At 37.7% G+C, this 27,560-nt stretch overlaps 1 protein-coding gene across 10 annotated transcripts in view; it reads right to left on the bottom strand.

Annotated features, from left to right (window-relative positions):
• The window catches only part of sh3pxd2aa (SH3 and PX domains 2Aa), a 111,370-nt gene that overhangs the window by 57,402 nt on the left and 26,408 nt on the right, over positions 1-27,560 (bottom strand). For all 10 annotated transcript variants that reach the window (XM_083523110.1, XM_083523111.1, XM_083523109.1 and 7 more), the window contains exons 3-4: positions 9,725-9,800; positions 4,884-4,960 (exon numbers count right to left, since the gene is read on the bottom strand). In XM_083523110.1, the coding sequence (XP_083379236.1) occupies positions 4,884-4,960; positions 9,725-9,800 (153 nt within the window). The remainder of the gene's footprint in view (positions 1-4,883; positions 4,961-9,724; positions 9,801-27,560) is intronic.

The following is a 27,560-nucleotide window of genomic DNA, read 5'->3' as shown; positions in this document are numbered from 1 at the left end:
TGCTATTCCAGTGAAACGTGATAGGTGGTGCTACACTGACACCACATTTTTGAGCACATTTGTGAAGTTGAAAAAGACAAATGAATAGATCTGTGAACATAAAGTAAGGAATCATGTTAGTGCTTGCCACAAGACCCAAAAAAAGACAGCTGGGATTCGCTTTGAAAACCCTGGGCCTCTGAGGTCAACACATTTGCGTGGGAAAGCTGGTTATTTGAGAATTTGGCTTTGACCTGCCAAATGACATCAGTTCTACAGAAAGTAGTCATCAAAACAGTTTGTTGATTGCAAACGATTAGCAAGATGTCTAAATAATAATGCCTAACCAGGAAACAGGCTGGTTTAATTATGATCTAATTCATTTGTCCGCCTACAACCCTGTTACTCAAATCTGGGAAATCAAAATTGTTTATTATTAAAGGGAATCTCCACCCTGAGAGGCATTAAATATGTTTATGTCATAGTCTGTGTTGATGTCACAATGGATCATTATTGCTAGCACATTTACAATAATGGGTAAAAGGAACATGAACATGTCCAGCCCTCTCAAACATAAGCAATAATACTCGCTGCTATTTGAACAAAAATCAAAAAAAGATATTTTCCAGTTATGTTCAAAATCAATTTAATGTTATGCTTGTATCCAAATGTTTGGCACTTCTGACCAAATTACATTTCAAATTAAAAAAAAAAGTATTTCGCTAAAATTTGCTACACATCCTTTTGAAGATATTGTAGCCTGCAAACCGTTTTCATATCAAGCTAGGTTTCTTTCTATCTTATTTTCACCCAGCCTTCGTTGTAGAATGTTTTGAGTTATACGAAATCCTTGTCCTATTTGCAGCACAGCATGTTTAAGATCAAGCCACAGATTTTCAATAATGTCAGCTTTTGTATTATTTGAAGTAGCTCACGGTGGATTTGGAAGTATGTTATGGATCATTGTGCTATAGGAGAAGCCAACGATTCAGTTTCCTTGACTCTACCACATAATCTAATCTAATTTATATGAATTAATACATACATTAATATTGATAATCATGGAATTCATTATTTTATCTATCAGGTCTATCTATTATTTCATGTGCCACTGACTGTCACGCACCCCTAACATGCGTAGATGGGTTTTGCATACAGTACATCAGACAATCACAGTGTAATAAGGTATCAAGTAGGGTTTCTGTCTGATGAATCCATACAGATCATGTTTGTGAAAGCTTCACAGTACAGAAGAACAGTGCACCACCACTCGTCTCTCAGCAAATCATGCTTCCAAGTCCTTCGTCTCATATTGGTGTTTTGTTTTGCCTTTCTGACCAGCAGTTCTAACTAAATTCACACATCCCTGTAACTTCCTAAAGTCATTTCAGACATTTAGAATTGTAAGTGGAAAGCACTTTAAAATCTTTTTATAGACTTTATAGCCTGCTTTGACAGCTTCAATTAGCATAATTTTTAGATCATCAGTCAGCAGCTAAGAGGAGCCCATGGTTGCTGAGTGTAAGCACATGGTTTAAACAGTCATAGAATTTAGTGCACTCAAGAATTGTTATTCGTAATGATAATTCTTCACCTTCCTAATAGGTCTTATTAAGCCCATTAAAGAATTATAACTGCAAAGGTTTTGAGACCTTACAATTGGAAGAGTGTCCAAACTTCTCAATATGACAATTATTATTAATATAGCAACATCTTACTCTGATGAGCTTTGAACTAAATGAAATGTATTTGAGACTGTGTGCCATGATGGATCTGGGTTTATCAGTATGCACATGCACATAGCTGGTACGTGTGATTGATGGAAGGCAATTAGTTTCTACATTTAACACAAAAAGACTGTAGATGTGATATAAGAACAAAACATCACTGGAATAGCTAAATAAACTTTTAAACTTGGCCTTTATACTTGAGTCAACATTATAGAGTCCAGATTATAGAAGTGAGGAATTGATTCATAGTTTGTTTTCACACTGACAAATTTCTTCTGAACCATGGACTGAACACTTTTGTAACACACACTCTGTGTAAAATAGAGGTCAATAAATACACCCTGCTTAACGCTGAGCAATATGGCTTGAAAACAGAATGTATCACAATATAAAATATTAAGCACAAACAAGAGAAAATAAAAAGTCACATATTGGTTCCAATTTTTTATAAAAGAAGAGAAACAAACTGGAGCAATTGCTACCATGATAATTTTAACATCCAGTCTGTGGGTATGCAATTATTTTCTATAACACATTACTATGATACACATTAACAACTGAGATAACATCATTATCTTCACAATTAAATGGGGGAAACTTCAAATGATATAAAATAACAAAATATAAAGTAACAGCATTAACATCTATAATTTATAATATCTAATAATATGATATCCACAATATTTCAGTATATTGTGACATAATCTATCATGATATGGATATAATATCTTATTTCCAATCTATTGTTCAGCCTGTTTCATCTTACAGCAAAAAAAAAAAATGATACTGCAATGTTATTGTATCACAATATTGATCACATCATATTACCTGCCTATTTATTCTCTGATATTTCTACTGTTTGTTGCAAAGTCTTGCCAACTCTGTCAGCCCTAATCCCTAATTTATATTTGACTTATTATTTAATTTATTGTTGATTATTTGTTTACTTTCAGTTGCCATTATATATGATATAATGACAGATAATAATGACAACATAATATAACTTCTGTCTTATCCATCTGTATGAAAATTGATTTAGTGTGTGTTCCCCTCAGACAATGGCCCCCTCAGACGATGTAAAACAGTATAAATGGCACAACACAGTTTTCAGTTAGACCACGAAACATGGATGCCAAAAGCAGTGGTCATGGCTAAACAAAATGTCTGGAAATAAATAGTCCGGAAATAAACTGAGGGTGTGAAACAATCCTGATATGAACGTATGAGGACGGGTTTTATTACTAAGTTCTTTAAGAACTAGAAATCTAATAACATAGGTACAGTTTTATTTGATAAAGCAGCAAAACGAATACAATTAAACTTCAATTAAAGTTAATAGGCAGTGAACTGCTTTGTTTCTTGTGGAAACTCATTAGCACAGACCATCAAAAGAGGGAGGAAAAGAAGGAAGGGTTTGGGAAAGAGTATATGAGAGACACATGTAATTATGAGGAGAATCCCCAGAGTACGCATTCTTTGAGAACATCACATTTACATGGAGGACGTTTCTCTTATTAAAGTGAACAGGAAATGGGTGGTGAACATCTCCCTCTTAACAACTTCAAAGCAACTTCAAACTGCTCGCGTGCATCGTTCACTAACGTGCTGCTTTCTTAAATAATCAAGGATGAATTTTAGGATAACAGCATTAATGAAGTTTCACTGCAGGAAGATTTGTCTTTTTACAAATCCAAGGTGTTTCTTAACTAACAGAACATGCAGTCCTGTTCATGTCTTATCAGCGTTATTGTAACAGTAACAGCATGTGATCTGATTCCCACAGCTTTACTCAATACTCACTGGGTCGAAGTGAATACTGGCAAGATGCATTTATGGCAAATATTTTGAATAGTATATACAGGGTTCAAAAAATTATATGGTAAAAAAGTGTTGTTGAATTCCCAATTCTGACTGGTCAGATAGTTGATAAATTTGAAGGTATTTGTTCTATTACTTTATTATTTTTAAAGTACTGTTACAAATTGTCAGACGCTGCACAAATGCGCTACAAATTTGAAAAAAGTGACAATGTTGACACAAGATAAATAAAGGTAAGAATGCTGCTTTAAGTTTTCTGACACTACAAACATTTATACAGTATCTTCAAAATGTTCTGGACTGGATAGTTATAGCTACTACAGTGTAAGATAGGAACTAACTTGTTTCATGGACTTGCCACAACAATAAACGCAAGTATAAGTATAAAAAACCTAAAGGTGATGATCTACAATTATTTTGCTAATACCATCATACCATGTCGTATTTTATTCTGTACTTATTATGGGTTTTTCCCCATTGTCGTTATATGTAGAGCAGTGGGTCTGTCTAGAAACCATAAAATTAATAAATACACAGAATAAATAATAAATACACACAAACCGTTATTATAAACATTTAATTAAAATTCATGAGATAACTATGTAATGAAGGAGTTATTTAGCATTTAGATTGAAATAATTATTATTATATTAAAAAATTTATTATTTTTAGATTTAAAAAAAGAAAATTTCAAGGGTCTCTGACTACAGAATGCTTGCTATAAACTGTAACACAGTGCAAAAAAATGCACTGAGAATGTCATGGACTCTTGTTGCCATAAGGTCAAGCTTCCCAAAACATTCCTATTCACTCTTCCGGCTTCCACAAGCAACTGTTCTTTATCAATACATGTTTGTTAACATGGGTGGAAAAAAATGATGTGTTTATGTGGGGAAAACTGGCTTTATGCCATCAGAAAAGATAAGGAAGTGGGGAAAAGACAAGAAAATAAAAAAAATGGAGAGTGAGAACATCTCTCTCACACTGGAAAATAAACTAAAGTTTATTTCTATTTTTATATTTAATATTCTAAATCTTATGTCAAACAATTAACAACAATAATACATTTTATTGTACTTTTGTTAGCACAATACAATATCCAGCATATATACAATTACAGACAAATGAATTTTAATGCTGTTTTTATTTATATACTACTATTTCCCATTTTGTGGAAAAGGCATTATTTTTCTCCTTTTTTTTCCCAGAAAAAGTAAACATAAAAATGAACCTAATATATAACCTTGGGGAATCTCAAGATATGGGAAGACTCCTGGGAACACAATGTGAATGCGAAATACTTAAAATAATAAAAGTGATTAACTTGAAAACATTTGAAGGAAGTGGGAAACTCACCCTGCAATAGTCATCTATAAAGCGCAGTCTTTTCATTGCCACGTCTCGTACATGACTTCGCCGGAACAGGATTTTACCTTAATGAAGAAAAACAACAGGGAGAGAGTAAAAAACTAGCACAAAACACCTACTTAAATAGAAAACACTGTGTTTTTCACAGTAATTAACATCTGTGAGTGCAATTGGCCAAAAACTACTCATCTTTGATACCCAATTAACATTTTCTTCAGCGCATTGGTCAAATTTGAAGATTTTACTACAGATAAAACTTTCATAATCCTTTATTTTTCCTATTTGTGGCTTTTTTCACTTGAGTGCCCATAACACAACTGCAATAAAATACAAAACAAAGTGCAGCTTCTTCTATTATCTCGGTCCATTTGCATATATGAGATCCAACAAAATGGTTCTCTAATCAGATTAAACAGGTAATCCAAGAGGTATGGATGCAGTTTTCAGAGGTCTACAAGAAAATAAAAGTAAAAAGATATTCTTTTTTTAATGAATAACAATGAATTCTGAGCTTTCAGTCATTTCAATCTCACCATATTGTGTTGTGCTGGGTGACATGGCTTCCTGTGCCCACGAGTCACTGACTTTAATGCCACAGAACAGCACAGGGTATTTTATGATATTGTTTATCAATGTGGGTGTCAAACCTTATTAAATTGGGTATGCAGCTGGGGAAAGGAAGAAAGATATAGTATTTTCATGTGTGCAATACATAAACTTTCAAGGTTGTATATGAGTTTGAACAGAGCCAGATAAGCCATCCATACATCAACGAGAAAGAGAGAGAGCGAGAGAGAGAGAGAGAGAGAGAGAGAGAGAGAGAGAGAGAGAGAGAGAGAGAGAGAGAGAAGCAACAGAAACAGAAACAGAAACAGAGACCGAGGCATAGTGGTCCTAGCACCTTACTGCACTGAAGGAGAGTAAACACAGCCAACGCTAACATGCTGATTGTTCCCAGTTTTCTGTTTGTTTTTGTTTATATATTGATATGTGCCTTAGTTTAGTTTTTGCCCTGTCTCTAACCAGTTCTCTCAAGGATAATTACCCTATTGTGTTCACCTGTTCTGTGTTTAGCCCAGAATTTCTTTGCTAATTTATTCTCCGATATTTCTGATTCTTTTTGTGAAGTCTTGCCAACTGTGTTTTTACTTCTATTGTTGTTTCGAAATATGACTTATTCTGAACATGTATTGACAGCCAGCTATGGACTATGACTGTGGCAACTATGCACTAGAGTGCTGCCTCTGACACTTACTACTTATACACTTTGAGTTTAAACATCTTTTAAAGGAATCCTAAAACATATGTTTCTATTGAAATACAGTGCATCCGGAAAGTATTCAAGTGCGTCGCTTTTTCCACATTTTGTTATGATACAGCCTTATTCCAAAATGGATTCATTATTTTCCAGAAAAACTCTACAAACAATACCCCATAATGACAATGTGAAAGAAGTTTGTTTGAAATCTTTGCAAATGTATCAAAATTAAAAAATGAAAATAACATAAAAAACAATACATAAGTATTCACAGCCTTTACACTCAAAATTTAGCTCAGTTGAATCCTGTTTCCACTGATCATCCTTGAGATGTTTCTACAACTAGATTGAAGTCCACCTGTAGTAAATTCAGTTGGACATAATTTGGAAAGGCCCACACCTGTTTATATGAGGTCCCACAGTTAACAGTGCAGGTCAGAGCACAAACCAATCCATGAAGTCTAAAGAACTGTCTGTAGACCTCCAAGACACGATTGTATTGAGGCACAGATCTGGGAAAGGGTACAGGAAAATGTCTGCAGCATTGAACAGTGGCCTCCATCATCTATAAATGAAAGACGTTTGGAACCACCAGGACTCTTCCTAAAGTGTGCCACCCAGCCATACTAATGGATCAAGGAAGAAGAGCCTTAGTCAGTGAGGGGACCAAGAACCTGATGGTTACTCTGAAAGAGCTCCAAGAGTTTCTCTATGGAGAGAAGAACAAGAAGAACAACCATCTCTCAGCAATCCACCAAACAATCCTGTATGCTAGAGTGGCCAGATGGAAGCCACTCCTCAGTAAAAGGCACATGACAGCCAACCTAGAATTTGCAAAAAAAAACACCTGAAGGACTCTCGGACCATGAGAAACATAAACTAAACTCTTTAATCTGAATGTCAATTGTCATGTCTAGAGGAAACGAGGCACCACTCATCAACTGGCCAATGCCATCCCTACAGTGAAGCACGGTGGTGGCAGCATCATGCTGTGAGGATGGTTTTTAGCAGCAGAAACTGGGAGACCAGTCAGTACCAAGGGAAAGATGAATGCAGCAATGTCCAGACAAATCCTTGATGAAAACCTGCTCCAGAGCTGTTTGGACCTCAGATTGGGCCGACAGTTCATCTTCCAACAGGACAACGACCTTAAGCATATTTAACCAAGCTAAGATAAAAAAAAAGGAGTGGCTACGGGACTACTCTGTGAATGTCCTTGAGTGGACCAGCCAAAGCCCAGACTTAAATCCGATTAAACATCTCTGAAGAGATCTGAGAATGGCTGTGCATCAACGATCCCCATTTATTTTTATTTATTTTTTTATTTTTTTACATAAAATGTGCAAAAAGTGAAGCACTGTGAATACTTTCCGGATTCACTGTATGTAGTGTTTCCAAGGCTTTTTGTTGGCTGGTGATGAATTTTTCATTCCTGTAATAAGTATTAGTTGTGAGACCTGCTGAGGTCACAAAAGGACAAACATTATCTCAAACATAAGGGATAAAAATCAGGACAAAATTTCAGAATGCAATAAACCAATATGGTGCAGTTGCCCTGAGTTATGATAGGCTCCACCAGTCGGACATCTAAAAGATGATAAGTGCTATGGTACTGACAACATTATCATAGAGATAAAGCTTTGGAACCTTTGAAATGGCAAGAGAGGGCTGGAAAAAAATGGCTGCATAACTTCCTTTCGGTGGAGATGAGGTAAGGGGTCAGCAATTGGTCCTGGTAGGTTCAAGTTTAAAATAGGGTCAAATGTTTTCATAGAGTCAGTAAATGACTATAGACACAGAAACATAATGATTCCCAAAAGCATGTAATTACATATGGGCAAGTCAATAAGATATTCTGAACTTGACAGAAAAAGCTATCAGAATCTGAAGTATAAGGTTAAATTAAACTTCTAATGCAACACACTTAATGTTCTCCTACTCACTTCTAAATAGTCCTGCAGGTCTTGCTCAACTCCACTAAGCGGTTTTAAGCCCTGTGTGCACCTTAAAATGTTCTGACTGGAAAATTGATACCTACCATGGTTATTAAAAAGGTAAATCGTTTTCTTTTAGTCATACATTTTATAAAACATATTTACCACCATAAATTATGGATGCTTTACCAGAAATGATAAAACACATACAGTATCTCACAAAAGTGTCACTGGTTGAAACACACCTTCTTCACTGACTAAAAGACAGAGGCTCCACCTCCTTCACTGACTGACAGACTCAAAAACTCCACCACCTTCACTGACTGACAGGCAGAGACTCCACCTCCTTCACTGACTGACACACAGAGACTCCACCTCCTTCACTAAATGACAGACAGAGGCTCCACCTCCTTCACTGACTACAAGACAGAGGCTCCACCTCCTTTACTGACTAAGAGACACAGATACTCCCCCTCCTTTACTGACAGAATGATAGAGGCTCCACCTCCTTTACTGACTAAGAGACACAGATACTCCCCCTCCTTTACTGACAGAATGATAGAGGCTCCACCTCCTTTACTGACTAAGAGACACAGATACTCCCCATCCTTTACTGACAGAATGATAGAGGCTCCACCTCCTTTACTGACTAACAGACAAAGGCTCGACCTCCTTTACTGAATGAAAGACACAGAGGCGCAAAACTGGCAGGCACCACAGCAGTTTTTTCGCAGTAGTTTCGTCTCCTTCATTGGAATAACAGGCACAAATATCACGTTCCGTCACTTAAAGAAGCCATGCCTCCGCCTTATATTTGTCTAAAATACACACAGGTCAGACCATCTTTAGTGGAACTGACAAGCACAAAGGCCATGTCTCATTTATGGAAACTGACTGGTATAGGGCTCACTCCTCCAGAATTAAGAAGGCCACAGGCCACGCCTCCACCATTCAGATTCCTAGACACAAAGACCACACATTTATTACTGGAACTGACAAGCACACGGACCATGCCTCATTCACTTGGACTGACAAAATGAAAATCCATAGTGTGGATAATGTACTGGTGCATTTTTACCTACATGTAAATAAAACACTACAACTCTAATATATAGAGATTGTTTTGTGAGCATAAATGTCCTGACTTTATGTTGGCATACGGTACAAAAGCAGACCAAAATTTGCACTTGAGCAAGACAGATTAATGTACAGGAATTAAAAAAGAGATTCAAACAGCTGTCCTGGGAGTGATCTCTATGTAAAATCAATGTGTTTAGATAAAGTGTGAAGGCTTTTTAGATACAGTGTGACTGCAGGCAGACAGAAGAAAAGAAAGGAGGCTAGAAGATGAGAGAGGTGCCGAGTCGGCAAGTATTTGAAAAAGCACATCATTCTCTCTCTCTCTTTCACTCTCTGAATTATTCATTGCTCTGATATGCTTCTCTTAACCATTCTTTGACATACTGACAGCATGCGTGTAAGCGTGAGTGTGTGGGTCTTAGCAGCCTGGGGATTCAAAAAGAGGGGGTCTGAGCCAACCATTCTAATGGTTGCCTGCATTTGTCAAACCATGTGTGAGTGTGGGGGATGGAGTGATCGAATGACAGAAAAAGAGCAAAGGAAGTGCCTGGTCTCACCCGGAAGAAAAGGGATGATGCGCTTTTTGGGGTCCTTCTGCCCTCCCTCGATTGGGAACTTGTCAAGAAGCTGCATCTGGGGGAAAAAAAAAAAGACATTTTCAAAACATGCCTTAACACTGCCACCACCTAAAACAATTTCTGATTATTTGATTTCATTTACTCGACAGTATTTTTTAATGTCACTGCATATTGTGATAATGATAATATCCAAGACTATAAATCAACAACCGCGCTAGCTCGACTAATCAAATTCGACGCAATATTGCTTCGTCCTTTTCATAATTTCAGGGATGGCCCACCAGGTCACGGCCTCTCTGCCGCGTCTCCCGCTTAGTTTCTGGACAGGTTCCTCAAAGTGCCCAACCAGTTAATCCCATCCCTTCTGGCGCACATGCTACCTATTCTCACCACTAATGAGTGTGCGTGTGGGGTATGTGCGTGCATGTGTTTGCCAAGCTTCTGTGTGAAACAATTCATAAAGTCCATTTTATAAAACAATATACCACTGAGCGCAAACTTCTGACACATAACCTGCCATTTCAGCTGCATTATACTCATCCTCCTGCCTGTAATTGCCCATTTCGAGCATTCCAGGGAAGGTGGCTGCCTCGTTTCAGACAGAAAAAGAAAGAGGTAGATAAACAAACTAGTAGGTCTAGAAAGAGCACAACCTGCTTTCATGAAGACACTTAAAAGACTTTTCCAGAACTGATATTTCATTTGAAGGATTGCCAAATACAGGTTTTGTCCTCCAAGGTACAAATCAGTTAAAGACACACTTCAAGGAATGACAGTGATCCTTACGGCCCTTAAATATATCCTTAAAAAAAGGAACAGGTGTTCCCTCAAGCTAATAACCCAGTGACGTTCAATTGCACCTTTTTTTTTTTTTACAGTTTCCGACAGAGTTTTGTGACATTTTGAAATATTTACTCCTAAAAGTTTTTAAACTAGAGTTTGATGAGAACTCTATGAATGTTGACTTTGCACAAAAACAAAACCCTAAAAAGATCAGCAAATAGTCCTTTTTAATGATGTTAAACTAAGAGGTTAAAAGAGGTTGGGTGTTACAGTAATAGTATCAGGGTTAAAGATGTTTTTTGGCATGATATTCATTGGATGCCCATTGGAACACTGCCAGCGATGAATTGTTACACAATTTTCTGCTCTACTTTATCTAACAGTAGCTTTACTTCATTTTCAGTAAATCTCATCTTCTCACGGGAACTCACGCTACACCTTTTCATTCCATTGACTTCCAATTATACACATGCGGATGCTAGAAGACGCAAGCTCGATGAGAAGAAGTTTTGCATTTCATTGCATTCCAAAGTTAAAATTTAGTGAACTCTGACCTGTGGATTCATAATCACACAAAGACTGAGCCATGTCATGATGGGACCTCTTCAGAAAATACAAAATGGTGGAAGCACTGAATACAAAGCTGTCATACCTCAGCATATAAAATCAAAAGCAAAAAAGAAGGTAGGGCTTTGTGGTGTTGCTTTATACAAAAAATGATGGCATATGATGGTTCATTGGCATGTAATGTCATATCCTATTGCCCCATATCGTGTCTTTAACAAGTTCCGCTATGAGTTACGAGTTGTTGTTTTATAAGTATTTTCTATTATATATGGCAATTAAAGCGTTGTGTTTTATGCAAACGAACGTGGCTGTGCAACAGCACATCAAATTAGAATGTGTGATTTATTATTGGTCATTACATACAGCTCTGTGTATATACACACAAAGTAAACACCGCCTTTCTTGTGTACTGGTGGTTCTTATGCACAAACTCGATTGACACGCCCTTCGATAAAATGACACCCAAGCACTCCAAAAAAAATGATTAATTCTAAGCTGCTGTTGTCTGAAATGTTGTGCAACATGAACACTTAGTCATATTCAGAGCCTTGTCTGCTTGAGAGATGTTTTATGTTTCTAAAGGCATGTCAAAGTAGGCGTCTGGGTGGAAGCACAATCGCTGATGAAACTGCCTACAAATTCTGAACATAGAAATGACTTTAAACTGTAGGATACAGTCACAAATAACCTTTGGAGGTGTTTCAGGGTGAAATTACGGGAGCTAATGTTCTTTTACGAAGCGTTTAATGGCGCCTCGGGGCAGCGAGGCAGCAATCTGCTCCAGGGGCCAGCAATACTTAAACCTAACCGAAACCACTTGGCGAATGTAGACGCGCCGTTGTAAGCGTTATTATGTTCGTGATGAGTTATCATCTCGATCGGAGAATGTGTTTGTGTCTTTTATTGTATATGTTATTCACTAAATAAGTCACAGATGGCAAAATTAAACACATGTGCTGAGGTTGAGAGCAAGAAAGTGGGAAAGAAGGAGGGATATGAGCCAGAGAGAAATAACAATAAAGCTGAGGCAGGGTAATCGTGAAAGCTCTTTCTCTCTCTCTCTCTCTCTCTCTCTCTCTCTCTCTCTCTCTCTCTTTCTCTCTCTCTCTCTCTTTCTCACTCTTTCTTTCTTTTACTCTCAGCTTCTGAGCATGTTTGTTCACCTGGTTCTACCTTGTTCCAGATGTGTGGTCTGCTCTCTTATGCTTTTTGTGACATGTACATTCTTTATTTTTTTCTGCTTGCCTTGCTAAACAGTTTCCTCTAGAAAATAAACAGGCCAATTCTGACATTTGGCCTTGGCGCACAGCAAGTGAAGTTATTGCAATTTGAGTGATTGTGGAACTGGAAACACACGCACAGTCTAACATACACTATTTACACAAAAGTATTAAGACATCTGACACTTCCAGCCATATTACATTCTTTCATAAACTGTTACCACAAAGTTGGAGGCAAACAATTGTATAGGATGTCTCTGGATGCGGTAGCATATTTTCCCTTTACTTGAACTAGGAGACTTGAACATGTTCCAAAACTGCAATGCCTGTGCACAAAGCCAGCTCCATGAAGATATGGTTTACATTGGTTGGAGTGGAAGATTTTGAGTGGCCTCCTCCAGAACTCTGACCTCAACCCTATTGAAAACCTTCAGATTGACTTGGAATGCTGACTGCGCCACAGGCCTCCTCACACTACATCCGTATTTGACTTTACTAACGCCCTTGTAGATAAATGAGCACAAATCACCACAAATACAGTCCAAAATCTAGTGAGTAAAGATTATTATACAAACTTTTGTCCATATAATGTATAATGAAAAAAAAAATTATATATAACTGTTTAGTTATTAGAGTGGCCTTGGAATTTTCTGTTAAAATCTGTTTATGCTCTAGTTAAATACACATGGTAGCAGTATTTCTTAAGTAAAACAAGTCTGTACATGAAAATCAGTACTTCTGGTTCAATGTAACACTTTACGTTCAGACCATAATCATTTAAAGTTTCTGAAATGGATACACAAGTATGCAGTTATGCCAACTAAGACTAATCATTATCGGTAATGTATGGGTTTTGTGTCTTCCAAATGCACAGCCTTAAATCAGTCACACATTATCAAATCAAGTGCATGCATACAGTACAACTTAGCAAGCGTGTCTACTAACACCACACTGTCGGAATCAGCTCATAATCCACTCATACTTTAAAGATGAAATCTTTAGCAAAACTCATACATGTCCACACAATTGTTATACAGTCTGTTATAATTACAATACTTAAATGGAATTTTGTGGAAGAGAGCTCAATTCGAAAATATTCCTATAGTGCATTCCCTCTTCTCTTTCCATTTCCCATATTGGACTGAAGTAAGGCGAATACTGTCAGTAAAACAAGAACGCAAATTAATTCTAGCCTGCATTACATTACACTGCTGTCAGATTCAGAAGCACATGTTTGGTTGTTATTATCTATAGTAAAAGTAAATGTAGCAGCAGTATTATTAAAGAGTAGCAATTTTAGTATACAGTATTACTATATTTCATGTTTAGAAAACGTGAACAATAAAAACTTTTCTTTCATTCTTTTTCCTGGGAATTCTTAACTCATATTCACTTTTCTGTCTCTTTGGTCTCATTTTCACCAACCCAACCTGTTCTCTATCCCATGACCTCGTCCCTCTCTATCCCTCGTCCTCACCACTGCCATCAAGAAAAAAAAAATGAAATATATATGTTTAGAGATGACAGACAGAAGAAAAAAGGGAGTAAGACAATAGGCAATGAGGGAAAAAAGAAAGCAAAGTAGCCAAGAGGAAAAGAAGCATGTAGGAGGGAAAGAAATGGAAGAAGAGAGAGAGAGAGAGAGAGAGAGAGAGAGAGAGAGAGAGAGAGAGAGAGAGAGAGAGAGAGAGAGAGAGAGAGAGAGAGAGAGAGAGAGGGAAGTTGCTTCACTTTGCAGCAGTAAGGCACCTGAGAGACTTCTCGAGTCTCCATAGCAACAGTGGGAGGGGAAAGGAAAAGGAAGAGCAGCGGGATTGGATATAAGGAAGTGCGTGGCAAGACTGTGATTGAGAAGGACGTAGAAATCTCCTAATCCTTACATAGCCATACACACACACACACACACACACACACACACACACACACACACACACACACACACAAACAAACATATACATTTAGTATGCAATTAGCAAGCAATTTCACACTATTCTCCTACTAGACACACACACACACACACACACACACACACACACACACACACACACACCAATGAATGTCAATGTGACAATCCCAAGTCAAAGTATGGTATATAATACTAACCATCTTATTCCATGTCCCACATTCATATTCTCACACACATGCAAGATGTAACGACTACATCTTTTTCCAATCTCACTCAATAGATGAGATGCTTCATTTATGTATTGTGGATGAGACACAGTGCGGATCAAGAAACTAAATTTAAAGATTTAACTTGCAAAGTTTTTTTTTCAAAATGTAGTTGCTGTCTCTTTTAGAAGACTGGCAAAGATCAAGTCAACAGGTAGGCCATGGCATGGACAAGGACCCAGCAAAAAAAATAACTATTTGTGTGCATAAAGCCACTGCATTTTTCCTCATGCTCATGTTATGTCACAGATAAAGGAAACTGTTATGCCATCTATCTATTTCCAATTTTGGTCTCCATATCTACCAACCATGAATAGTTTAGGTATCTTCAGTTTTCTCACTCTCTCAAATCTCTCATTTCTCACAAATATTGCTCTTAAATAAGTAGACAAATGGGTCCCTGTTGTGCAGCTATGTTAAGGAACCCTGCATTGAAAACATGAAGTTTTCACACATGGAGTTGCAGCAGGAAATACTGACTTCATCTCTGGAGTTCCATTAAACATAAGCCAACAATGAGAATATAATGACATCAATAAAAATAACTTAGCTCCCATTTCAGCTCTAAGAGTTAGCAGGAAAAGGCTCTGGCCAGAAAGAAGCAGTTACTAAGAGGGAGCTTCTATCTAAATGCTTACAGTATATACTTAATGCTTCCCAGGACCTCATGCTAAATATGAGTCATGTGACACCAGCTAATGCTTACTGATTCATCTTATATTAGATGACATCATTAGCCACCAATTAGAGCAGCTGGGCTTCAGCCCATAGCTCTCTGCAAGACAATTTAAGATATATCCTTAAAGCTTAATGTATATATTCGGCCATTTGGTATTCCAGTACAAATTTTGAAGGCTCTTGTTGTAAAATAGAATCATTCACAGTATCATAGAGTTCAACAAATCTGAATCCCAACAATGCCACAAATACTTTTTAACTTCGCTCTCAGAGTGAGGGGATCAGATATATTATTTACTCTGTCACAGAGACACTGGCCAATCATTGGTGTCTGTGAGCTCATGTATGAGAAAGATATATAACATATTGCTTTCCCTTCTAGTGTGGTACACTGATAGTGGATGATGGTGGTTCCTCTGAGTGTGGCAAATTGAAAATGGCAGATTTTCACAGCAGCAGTCATTACAAATATTACACCGATAATCAAAAGAATCACAAAAATACTCAGTTATCATTAAATAATTAAAAGAAAATGTTTTTACATTGGTAGCATTCTCTGTCAGGAAGCAAGATAACAAGGTTCACAATGATGCAGAATTTAATAGGGAGAAAAACTGTTTTAAAAAGGTTTGCCTGAAAATGAAAAAAGAGTTGTCCAAAGGAATTTTTCATAACAGTTACTGCCAATTATAGAAGTCAAATCTTTCTGCATTAAATGACTCTGAAACCTCAAATATACATCTGCATCTGCATTTTAGCAAAACAAAGAGTGTGAAAGAGAGCACTTCATCCAGTGACATCATGATTGCTTGTTTCTAAAAAAAAAAAAAAAATTCTTCTTCTCACATAAATGTCTCATAAACCTTTAGATAACAATCCAGGACTTAAAAGCTGACCTCAGATAAGTAAAAAAAAAAAAAAAAAGCAACTGCCATGCAGCAGTGTAAATCTATTGATTACAACTGAGTCTGATTGACATTTTACTGATAGAGTAAGAGAGAAAAAAGGGGAATTGTGGTTTCATCTCACTCACTGTTACTTTCTGTGTATCTGTCTCCCTATAGCTGATGAGAACATTAATCACTGCAAACCTGAAGTGCTTGGTCTTACTTTCACTCCTGCATGCTAAAGTAGCTTGGTAACTAATGGGTCATCTGAAGCATGTCTACACATGCATTAGTGAAACCAGTATTGAGTTGCAGTAAATATATGTGTGCATGGTTGCAGCTTTTACAAAAAACAAAACAAGTTTTGCTTCACTTGGCCTTATACTTGATTCTAAAATTAGTCTATAGACCCATCAAAGGCATATACACACTATAAACACTATATTGCTAAATGTTTGCAGACACCTGGTCATAAGTATGGTATGTGCTTTTTGAGCATCGCATTCCACATTTAGTCCCAATTTTCTCTTTCTCCCTACTCTTGAGGAAAGATGTTTCACTAGATTTTGGAATGTGCTTGTGGACATTTGTGTTCATCAGACACAATGATGTTAGTAAAGGCAGGTACTGATGTAGGGTGAGGAGGCCTGGGGTGCAGTCAGAGTTCTAATTCATTCCAAAGGTGTTTCATAGGGTTGAGATCTGGCTACTCAAGATCTTGTTCTCCAAAACCTGTAAGCCATATCTTAATGAAGCTGGCTTTGTAGGCAGGAGCATTGCCATGCTGGAACAGGTTTGGGTTTCCAGGCACAATATTATATTATTATTATTATATAAAAAATTATTATTTTTTTTGGTGGGGTTTGTCTTACTGATGTGCCAAGTATAAAATCAAGCACCAAAATCCGCAATGATGCACACATCTGGCAATTAAAACTGCCCATGTGGAAACAGCAAAAGTTCCATTTGGTGCCCTGATGATTTGCGTAATTTTAAACACCATAATTACTTTAGAAAATTTCATATTTTATCTTCATGCTCTATGTTGAATATGATTTTTCTAATAATAAACATTTGCATAAAGCATCCATATTTGTCCATGACCATGTTTATTAAAGTATTAAAAACTTGAGAAGTATTAATTTAAGGTACATTTAGAATAGATAAAAATGTGCGATTAAGTTGCGATTAATCACGAGTTAACTCATGACAATCATGTGGTTAATTGAGATAAAATATTTTAACCAATTGACAGCAGATTGACATATATACATATTTTTTTATTAGCTACAGTTTTGTTACTGTGAGTAACATTATAAACATCTTTATAATATTATATCATGGAAGGAGGAGGGATTTATATCATGGATTTATACTATATTATATAAATGTACATTTATGGTATTTAGCAGAGTGACTTAATAAGTGCTTAGAAGTCTTCATCAGTAAATACTGAACCGGTCGTCCCCGTCTATCGTGGTAGTTACGTGCCAAAACCGACTGTGAAAAACTAATTTCCCCAATAAATGGCTGCAGTATTGTAGCGTAGCCTATGCAAACTTTTTCTGCTTGTTTATTGGTTGAAGTGTTTAATGACGTCAAAAAAGGGGCTGAGTTAAAGATACAAAACTTATTTTTAAGCTAAATCTGGTGATGTATGTCTTGAACTCCGCCCTTATTTGACGACAGAGGATACTACAACCAATAAATAAGCGGAAACCTATGTTTTTTTGTAATGCTCCTCAAATCTTATGTTCAAATAGGACCATCCACGAAACAAAATAGTTATGTGCCGAATTGAAAATCGTGATAAAGTGGGACCGCGAGATTTAAACCCCGCTAAATTGATGGACGACTGCAGTGGGTCATTATGAGATCATCAATCCAAAGCTTTGTTGGCAAAGAAAATACTGTATAATGAGTGATGAATTTAAAAAAGGAATGAGCCTCTAGTGTTACTGCTTAATAATAACAGTGACACTATAACATAATAATAATAACATTTATTAAAAAACAATGAATACTTAACTATAACAGTAAAAAAAAAAAAAAACATCCCAACATAGAAAAACCTTGTTATAGCTGCTACTGTATGCAAGTAATTTGTTCAGTTTTCATTCCATAACCTAGAAATGCATAAAACAGACAATGCACAGTGGTATGAGACTCCATGATGTGGATGATATTATAAAATAATTAACTGCAGGAAGGTAACATCAACTTAGCATAACATTGGGGTGCATGTCAAAACCCTGTTGTTTATTACCCTAGAACTGCACACCCTGTTGCTTGTTTAATTAACTTATCATATTAGGAATTTTACTGTTTATAATCATGCTGTTTAACATGTCACATATCATTCACATTAGTATCATGACGAAAATGGGATCTGCATGCTCATTCTTGAAAGACTCTGCCGGGTGTATATTAGATTTGTGCCCTAGTGAAAAGATTTTGAAAATCTTGTCAATTCTTAATCTTAATAAAATTCTCATGCACCTACATCCCACTGAATGTTTGCCCCCATGTATTTATTTCCTGTATAATGCACCTGTGTTGTGATTTCCTGTTATTTCAGGTGTCTATTCTTTTGTGTATGCGCACCTTCCAGTTGCTGCTGTAATTATGTTTTTCAGGACAAAAACTGCTCCCGATCTCCTCCATCTTATACTGCACTCTTTTTAGAGTGCGACTTGACCGTGACCGTGAGTGTAATAAGACCAACATCGCATAAAACAATCTAACTAGTCTGGCAATATTCACTTCTCATTGCCATAACGTCAAAGATGAGATGTGTGGCCACAGAGAATGTACAGCTGCTTAATAAATCTTTAATCTGTCTCTACCTCAGGGAAAGTATATGACCAAATTTGAAAAAAGAAATCAAAGCTTCCTTCTGCTGAGCCAGTACAAGACCTTCACCAGTCTCCATCAAAAATAAATAAAAAGTGGAATTCGCTCTACTTTCTCAGTATTCTGACCTTTTTTTTTAAACTGGACAATCTTTTCCCAGTTATTAACTGTAATGCACATTAGACCTTCATACACCTTTACCTATTAGACCTCTTATTACACAGCCATGTGTTGTATATTATATATATATATTATATATTTTCTATAAATAAATTAACCATCGTCTGCAGCTGTAGAGCTGCCGAGGGAAGAACGGTGCTATTTTAGGCCATATATGCAATTAACAGTCTATTATTAGAATCACATTTTGACTGACCCGAGTGCTAGAATTTTCCTCAGAAAAATGTGGTTATGTAGGTCGTTTAACTGTGGGAAATACATAACTGCCATATGCTTCAAGCAGTCACCTCACGTTGAAACACACCCTCCAATGTGTGAACATGAGATGAAAGAACACAGCCAAAATTTTAGCCAAGGACTTCTTGCGTTTACCAAGCGTCCACACCAGCAAGTGACAAAGCAACAGGCAGCTGTGATTTTTATCATGTATGTGCGTGAAATGTAGCAGCAATTTCAGAGGCAGCGTGACAAACAACGTCTGAGTGTTTTTTTTTTCAGTTTTTTGACATGCAAATTATGTGATGCGGAAAAACAAAGAATTCAAACAATTAGCCAATAATCATGCTAGGATGTTATTACATTTTCCCTTTCACAAACTTGATTCCTAACTGCATTCAGTTCATGTGGATAAACACTTTACTTTGTATAAAGACACTGTCGCTAGTACAGATACTTCTACTGCTAACAGCTAATACAAAGCATAGCAGGTACTAAGGATATTATTTCCAAAATAAATTATTTAAATTTTTTTTGTGTTTAAAATGTGAAAATCAAGAAACCTATTGGGTATTCAAGTTCTCGTTATACTTTTGGGTTATATTACAGTAGTTGCCGCTTTAAGCTGTGTTAATGAGTTACAGGGCTAGCATAATGGGACTTAGCAGCACAACGGCGTGTTCCAGCTAATTACTTCATGATTTGTCCATTCCTGTGGGTTAACATTCACATAGCTTCCAACTTAAAAAAAAAAAACCTAGAGATTTAAGTTTGTAATTAAAAAAAAAATTTAAGTTGTTCAAGAGGTCTATTCAACCACAATACAGCACACAGCTACACTGTGATATATTGCTGTAAGTCATGCTAGCTTTAACTGAAGGAAATAAAAGTTGGTTTTAATAATATGTGGTGCATAATGCACAGCAACCTTGTGCAGGAAGCATGTAAAACAGGATAGGTCAATTGCATACGCATCTAAACAGACTTTATAAGTTCAACGAACAGACACAAGCAGCTGCTTCCCGTTTATATTAAGGCGGCATCCATTTCCATATGAAAATCTACCTAAGGTTTCATTTTATACTGAGAGGAAAAAAAAAGGGAGAAATGAAAAGACAGAAAAATAAGACAGAGGTGTGTGTGTGTGTGTGTGTGTGTGTGTGTGTGTGTGTGTGGGTGTGTGTGTGTGTGTGTGTGTGTGTGTGTGTGTGTGTGTGTGTGTGTGTGTGTGTGTTTGTATCACTTTTAAGCGGAACATGAAGGGCAGCCAAATCGCTGCCTTGGTGTGCAAGGCACTACTTGATTTAGCTCTCTACATTCTCTCATGTTCCATAAGAATAGTCTTGAAGGCACAGAACCTAACCACATCCCCTGCAGTGACATCCTATATTTCACTGACCTGGGATCAATCGAGCATTTACACCAATGTGGCACAGGACTTTAATCCACTCTGTTCTTGCTGATCTGAGAGCAGTTCTTGTGGCTATATACTGTATGAAGTGAATACTGTCTTGAATGAGAATGTATGCTGTTTCAAGAAGAAAATATACAAAGTGAAAAGTATCGTTTTATTCTCTGAAAAAAGGTGTGTATGTGTGTGCAGCTTGTCCAAGCCAAGGACTACAGTGAATGTCAAGTCAGATAGCAAAACAATAAGTAACTTGACCTACAGTTTATTGCTTTCTTATCATATTGTAGTACAAAAAAAAGATCTTGTCTATTCTGCTAAAAGATTTTATGAAATGTAAACAAATCTAGGTGTATGAAAGGTTTAAGTGTTTTGTATCATTTACTGGGACTGGGACAAGAGCTCAGTGCAAACCACCAAAGTTCTTCAACCCCAACCATGGCAAATCATGTCTACATGGAGCACACCTTATGCACATAAACACTGCATTGATGGAACATGTCTGGCCACGTAGTTGCACTAAAGGGAGTTTTAAAGCAACAGCAATCAAAAGCACCTTGTACAAATGAGTGCGTCCAAATTTTTGGCAACAGTTTGGGGGGGGGGGGGGGGGGGAGACCACATATGGGCATGGGGGTTTTTGAATTTCTGTAATAATACAAATCAAAAACACATTAATGAAAATGTAGTGCAACTTAGTGCATCTTTAATAGATATGGTTAGTATCACATTACTTATCTCAACATATTTTGTTTGTGTTAGCTGTTTGTGTAACACTCTGTGTTGTGTGAAAAAGGAATAGCAATGCATCTTTCAAATAGAAATATTTAGTGAGAGGTGAAAGCACCAGCCCAAGGATTACTAAACGGAGAAAAAGGGGCATGGCCTCCACTGGGTGTTAATTAGTATCAGTGAAACCAAAATGTCTTCTCAACTATCAATAATTTCAGATTCATAATGATTGGATCTGCCAGTTTTCCACTATGGGAAGATGAACACTGCTCTGGTGTTATTTTGATTGCTACCTCATACCAGCTTTTACCAGATGCTAATATTTATATTATGTTTACATCATGTTAAATATCTAAAAGTCAAGTCTTCTTTTGTTGACTGGAGGCTATTTGCTTTAATAATTATATCACTAAAAGTGTGTATGCAAGTAAATTGAAAAAAGAAACGCTTTAGAAAAAAACAACTCAATAATGTACTTCCATTATTTCCTTGTAAAACTTAGCTGCATGTGAGGTTTGGCAGGTCTCTTTTACAAAAGATGTTTTTACAAGGGTCAAAATTGTATTTTTGTTTTTATCAATAGAGGGTTAGTAATGTTACTTATAAATGGATATGACAAGCTTTTGGGAAGAATTGCCAACCAGAACAAACTCCATGCCAAGAGGATACAGCTGCAGCCGTATAAAGGCATGGAGTCACTGCCCTGCGCCCTGCTCCGAGTGTGCACAACAGAAACCCTAGTCTTAGTTTGAACTGACAGTGAAAGAGAGAGAGAGAGAGAGAGAGAGAGAGAGAGAGAGAGAGAGAGAGAGAGAGAGAGAGAGAGAGAGAGAGAAGGGGAGAGAGAAAAAGAGAGAGAGAGAGAGAGAGAGAGAGAGAGAGAGAGAGAGAGAGAGAGAGAGAGAGAGAGAGAGAGAGAAAGAGCGTCATTCTAGCTTGAAGTAATACCTATGCCACCCTAACTTTAGATCTTCTGTTTATATTCAAAGGCCAAATTTTTACGTCTTTCATCTTATTAGCAGTGCAAATTACTACCTACCTGTGGAAATAAACTCTTATATAAAGACTCACCTTTGTTCCCTAAAAGTTCTTGTCTATATTGTTTACACAATGTAATATCAATGCAAATTGCCTATGGCATACAGATACATTTGGTTCCAAACCAGTGAGCACTACATTGACCTGTAATCACTGTAATCACAAAGACAAGGGCATTAGGCTTGCTTTGTGTGTGTGTGTGTGTGTGTGTGTGTGTGTGTGTGTGTGTGTGTGTGTGTGTGTGTGTGTGTGTCTCCTTCTTGACCAATTATTACCACACAGTCTGTTTAATATGATACATCTGAGCTTATTTTTCACCCATCCACTCCCTTCCCATTTTCCAAGAACTAGTTTGGCTAAAATCAAGAAACTGAGGTTTACCTCTAAAGTCAGCCAAGACATATCTGGTGTCTAAAGTTTTCTCCCTGAGTTCCACAATTAAGTACATGTAGCAAAAGTGTTATGTACTGAACAGCATAAAAAACACATACAGTGAGGAAAATAAGTATTTGAACACCCTGCTATTTTGCAAGTTCTCCCACTTAGAAATCATGGAGGGTCTGAAATTGTCATCGTAGGTGCATGTCCACTGTGAGAGACATAATCTAAAAAAAAAAAATCCAGAAATCACAATATATGATTTTTAAACTATTTATTTGTATGATACAGCTGCAAATAAGTATTTGAACACCTATCTATCAGCTAGAATTCTGACCCTCAAAGACCTGTTAGTCTGCCTTTAAAATGTCCACCTCCACTACATTTATTATCCTAAATTAGATGCACCTGTTTGAGGTCGTTAGCTGCATAAAGACACCTGTCCACCCCATACAATCAGTAAGAATCCAACTACTAACATGGCCAAGACCAAAGAGCTGTCCAAAGACACTGGAGACAAAATTGTACACCTCTACAAGGCTGGAAAGGGCTACGGGGAAATTGCCAAGCAGCTTGGTGAAAAAAGGTCCACTGTTGGAGCAATCATTAGAAAATGGAAGAAGCTAAACATGACTGTCAATATCCCTCGGACTGGGGCTCTATGCAAGATCTCACCTCGTGGGGTCTCAATGATCCTAAGGAAGGTGAGAAATCAGCCCAGAACTACACGGGAGGAGCTGGTCAATGACCTGAAAAGAGCTGGGACCACCGTTTCCAAGGTTACTGTTGGTAATACACTAGGACGTCATGGTTTGAAATCATGCATGGCACGGAAGGTTCCCCTGTTTAAACCAGCACATGTCCAGGCACGTCTTAAGTTTGTCAATGACCATTTGGATGATCCAGAGGAGTCATGGGAGAAAGTCATGTGGTCAGATGAGACCAAAATATAACTTTTGGGTCATAATTCCACTAAACGTGTTTGGAGGAAAAAGAATGATGAGTACCATCCCAGGAACACCATCCCTACTGTGAAGCATAGGGGTGGTAGCATCATGCTTTGGGGGTGTTTTTCTGCACATGGGACAGGGCGACTGCACTGTATTAAGAAGAGGATGACCGGGGCCATGTATTGCGAGATTTTGGGGAACAACCTCCTTCCCTCAGTTAGAGCATTGAAGATGGTTCGAGGCTGGGTCTTCCAACATGACAATGACCTGAAGCACACAGCCAGGATAACCAAGGAGTGGCTCTGTAAGAAGCATATCAAGGTTCTGCCGTGGCCTAGCCAGTCTCCAGACCTAAACCCAATAGAGAATCTTTGGAGGAAGCTCAAACTCCATGTTTCTCAGCGACAGGCCAGAAACCTGACTGATCTAGAGAAGCTCTGTGTGGAGGAGTGGGCCAAAATCCCTCCTGCAGTGTGTGCAAACCTGGTAAAAAACTACAGGAAACGTTTGACCTCTGTAATTGCAAACAAAGGCTACTGTACCAAATATTAACATTGACTTTCTCAGGTGTTCAAATACTTATTTGCAGCTGTATCATACAAATAAATTGTTAAAAAAATCATACATTGTGATTTCTGGATTTTTTTTTTAGATTACGTCTCTCACAGTGGACATGCACCTACGATGACAATTTCAGACCCCTCAATGATTTCTAAGTGGGAGAACTTGCAAAATAGCAGGGTGTTCAAATACTTTTTTTCCTCACTGTATATATATTTTCTTTTTTAATAAAGCAGCAAAGCAGGTCTAGATAAATAAAATCTGAACTATAATCATTAAAATTTTCATCATTGTATTACTTAATTTTTACATAATTACATAATACATTTTGTACTACTAATGTAAGCTGTGTATGAAAGTGATTCCAGTGTTTAAAAAATAACTTAATTGGCTGTTTATTACTGTAAGTTTACTTTATCTTTGAGATGAATGACTGATGTAGTTATATTATTTATTTTTTTTATTTTTTTTTAAATGGTAGCTATGGTATATGGGTCCCTTGCTTCTTATCAAGTTTATCCTTGCAGCTCCAGAGCTGCACAAAAGCTCCATACTTTGGACATTAAGATTAAAAAAAAAAAACTCATAAATGAATGATGTAGTAAATTGCAAGCTAATATCTGGAAAACGTAGTTATAGGTAGGTATATTGTAGGTATAGGTAAAAGGCTGTTATTTTTTGTTTTGGTTCATAGTACTCAAATCGCAATACTGGTGTAAGTTAGCCCTATTCTAGGAAGTTTCAACAAGCTTTTAAAAACCTAAAGCTGAAGAAATCATTTGTCTGTTCATATCCAGGGTCAAAAAATTATATTTGTTACATTTTTTATTAACTTATAGCAACAGAATGCTCTCTTGTGTGCTACATGGCTAACAGAATATTTAATAGTAGGTATATTATTACTTTTCTATTTGTTTCACTTTAACTATTAAATCCATCCTGAATGAAACCCATTTATTGGTTTTAAAACAAGCTTCACAAAACGAAACATTTAGTTAAATTAAAAAGGAAGAAAATATAAAACATTTTCAAATCCACATTGTGCATTTTGTACAAATCAAAAACGTGTTAACATATTGAGTGTTAATTTATATCAGTGAATCCAGCATGCCAGCACATCTGTCAAACAGAATAAAGAAAATTTGTATTTATTTTAAACTCACATATGAATGTGCATTGTGTACATTAATATTGATAATTAGCGCAGACTGGCACGAGATCCAGCACGAGCAAAAGCCTACTGCAATAAAATTTGTAAGCTGGAATCCACCGGATAAGTAGCCAAGATAACCACAGAAGAAGCACACAATACCTTGGAGTCCTGGTTCATTCCACACGATATTGTAGATTACAATGGAAAGGACTGGATCATCTTTAACTGTTCCTTTCAACCTCAGGGGCAGACCTTGAACAGTCAGCTACTTCCTGGTCCGATGCTAAAACCGTCATTGTTAGGTCAGCTTCTAAGGTTCCGACAACACACTGTAGACGTGAGTGGGGACATAAAGGGTACGTTTGCTGCCCAAAGACAAGCCGGTGTTGCAGTTATTACTAGGATGACCAAGGCAGTCTGGTTAACCTAGATGAGAATTTATTCTATGTCGATAATTGCCTGCACCGCTCTTCAAACTCTGATGAAGCTAAACTGGTGGTTGATGTAAACTGTAGTTGACCAAAGCCAGTACAGACCTACAAGAACTCACTCTAGGCTCACGATGGGATTGTCTCAGTGACACCCAAGGGTATAATCTGCACTCGACCGAGCCCTTAGAGCCCAAAATGAGAAACATGTACAAGACCTTGGCCAGCCAGTATGACCAATAGGACTATGACCAATAGGTCTCTGCTAACCTAAGAGAGATTCCTAACCTCCTTTAGCTGCAATTCCCTCGACCTTACGCATCAGCATGTGCTGATCACCCTAGTGCTATCTGTGGCCTCCACATCTTTTGCGACGTGTCAGAAAGAGAATATGGCTCAGTGTCCTATTAGTGTACTACTGATATTCAAGGTCATGTCCAGGTCGCCTTCATTATGGCCAGATCCAGAGTGGCTCCCAAAAAATGCCTCTCCATACAGTCACCCTCTGGTCGGACTCAACCACCGTGCTCAACTGGCTGGCATCTGAGTCATGTTGCTACAAGGTATTTGTAGGGACTCGTGTTGCAGAAATCCAGACCTTCACAGACACGGCTGAATGGCGGTACGTCGATTCAGCTCAAAACCCTGCCGACCACATCATGAGAGGTCTGGCACTAACACAGCTAGCAAGTCCCCACCAGTGAAGTTCAGGACCAAACTTCCTCCTTCAACCTTCTGACCAGTGGCCATCTACACCCATCATCGAGGTAGAACCACACAGCAGCGAGTTAAGGAAAAGCACATTCATTGGCACTGTCACAGTTTCCAGTCATTTACTTCTGGACCCCAATAATTTTGACACATGGCTAGAGCTTGTTCAGGCCACTGTCAGGTCCCTACATGGGGTGGCTGCTGGAGACAGGGCTTTCCTGAAAGCTGATGATTATGTTGAAGCCGAGAAACTGATACTGGCTCAAGCTCAACAGGATTCATTCTCAAAAAAAGCTCATGCCTTGAAGACTGGACAGCGGATTACATCTAACAGCCATTTGGCATCCCTTGCACCAGAGTATGATAAGGACGCCGGCTTCATCAGAGTAGGGGGGCGATTACGTTGCGCAAGTGGCCTCGACCTGAATGCCATCCACCCAATGGTGTTAGATCCTGGTCCTTCTACAACTAAGCTGTTGATCAAGACGACGGACCACCGACTTCTAAATCCTAGTTCTGAACGAGTGCTTCCAGAATTACAATTAACAAACCTTGTTAGTGAGGGTTAAGGGCATTCTAAATGCCAAGCCGTTCGGATACGTATCCTCTAATGTCGCAGACTTGGACCCAGTGACTCTGAACTTACTTCTTATTTGCCAACAGGATACCTCCCTACCTTAAGTCTTATTCCACTCTACCACCCTGATAGGAATAGGCAGGTGGGGACACAGCCAGGTATTTGCAGGATTGGCATAATTGGAGAAAGAACGGCAAAGAGTTGTCCGTGGGCCAAGTGGTACTCATTGTTGATCCACAAATTAATCGCACCCTCTGGCCTGTAGGCACAGTGACTTAAACGTTAGCTGGACCGGATGGGAAAATACACACTGCTCGTGTCAG

Source organism: Silurus aristotelis (genome assembly GCF_946808225.1).
Source record: "Silurus aristotelis genome assembly, chromosome: 20".
NCBI classification, from domain to species: domain Eukaryota; kingdom Metazoa; phylum Chordata; class Actinopteri; order Siluriformes; family Siluridae; genus Silurus; species Silurus aristotelis.
The sequence above is the reverse complement of the archived record's forward strand: the minus strand, read 5'-3'. Positions and strand labels throughout refer to the sequence as shown.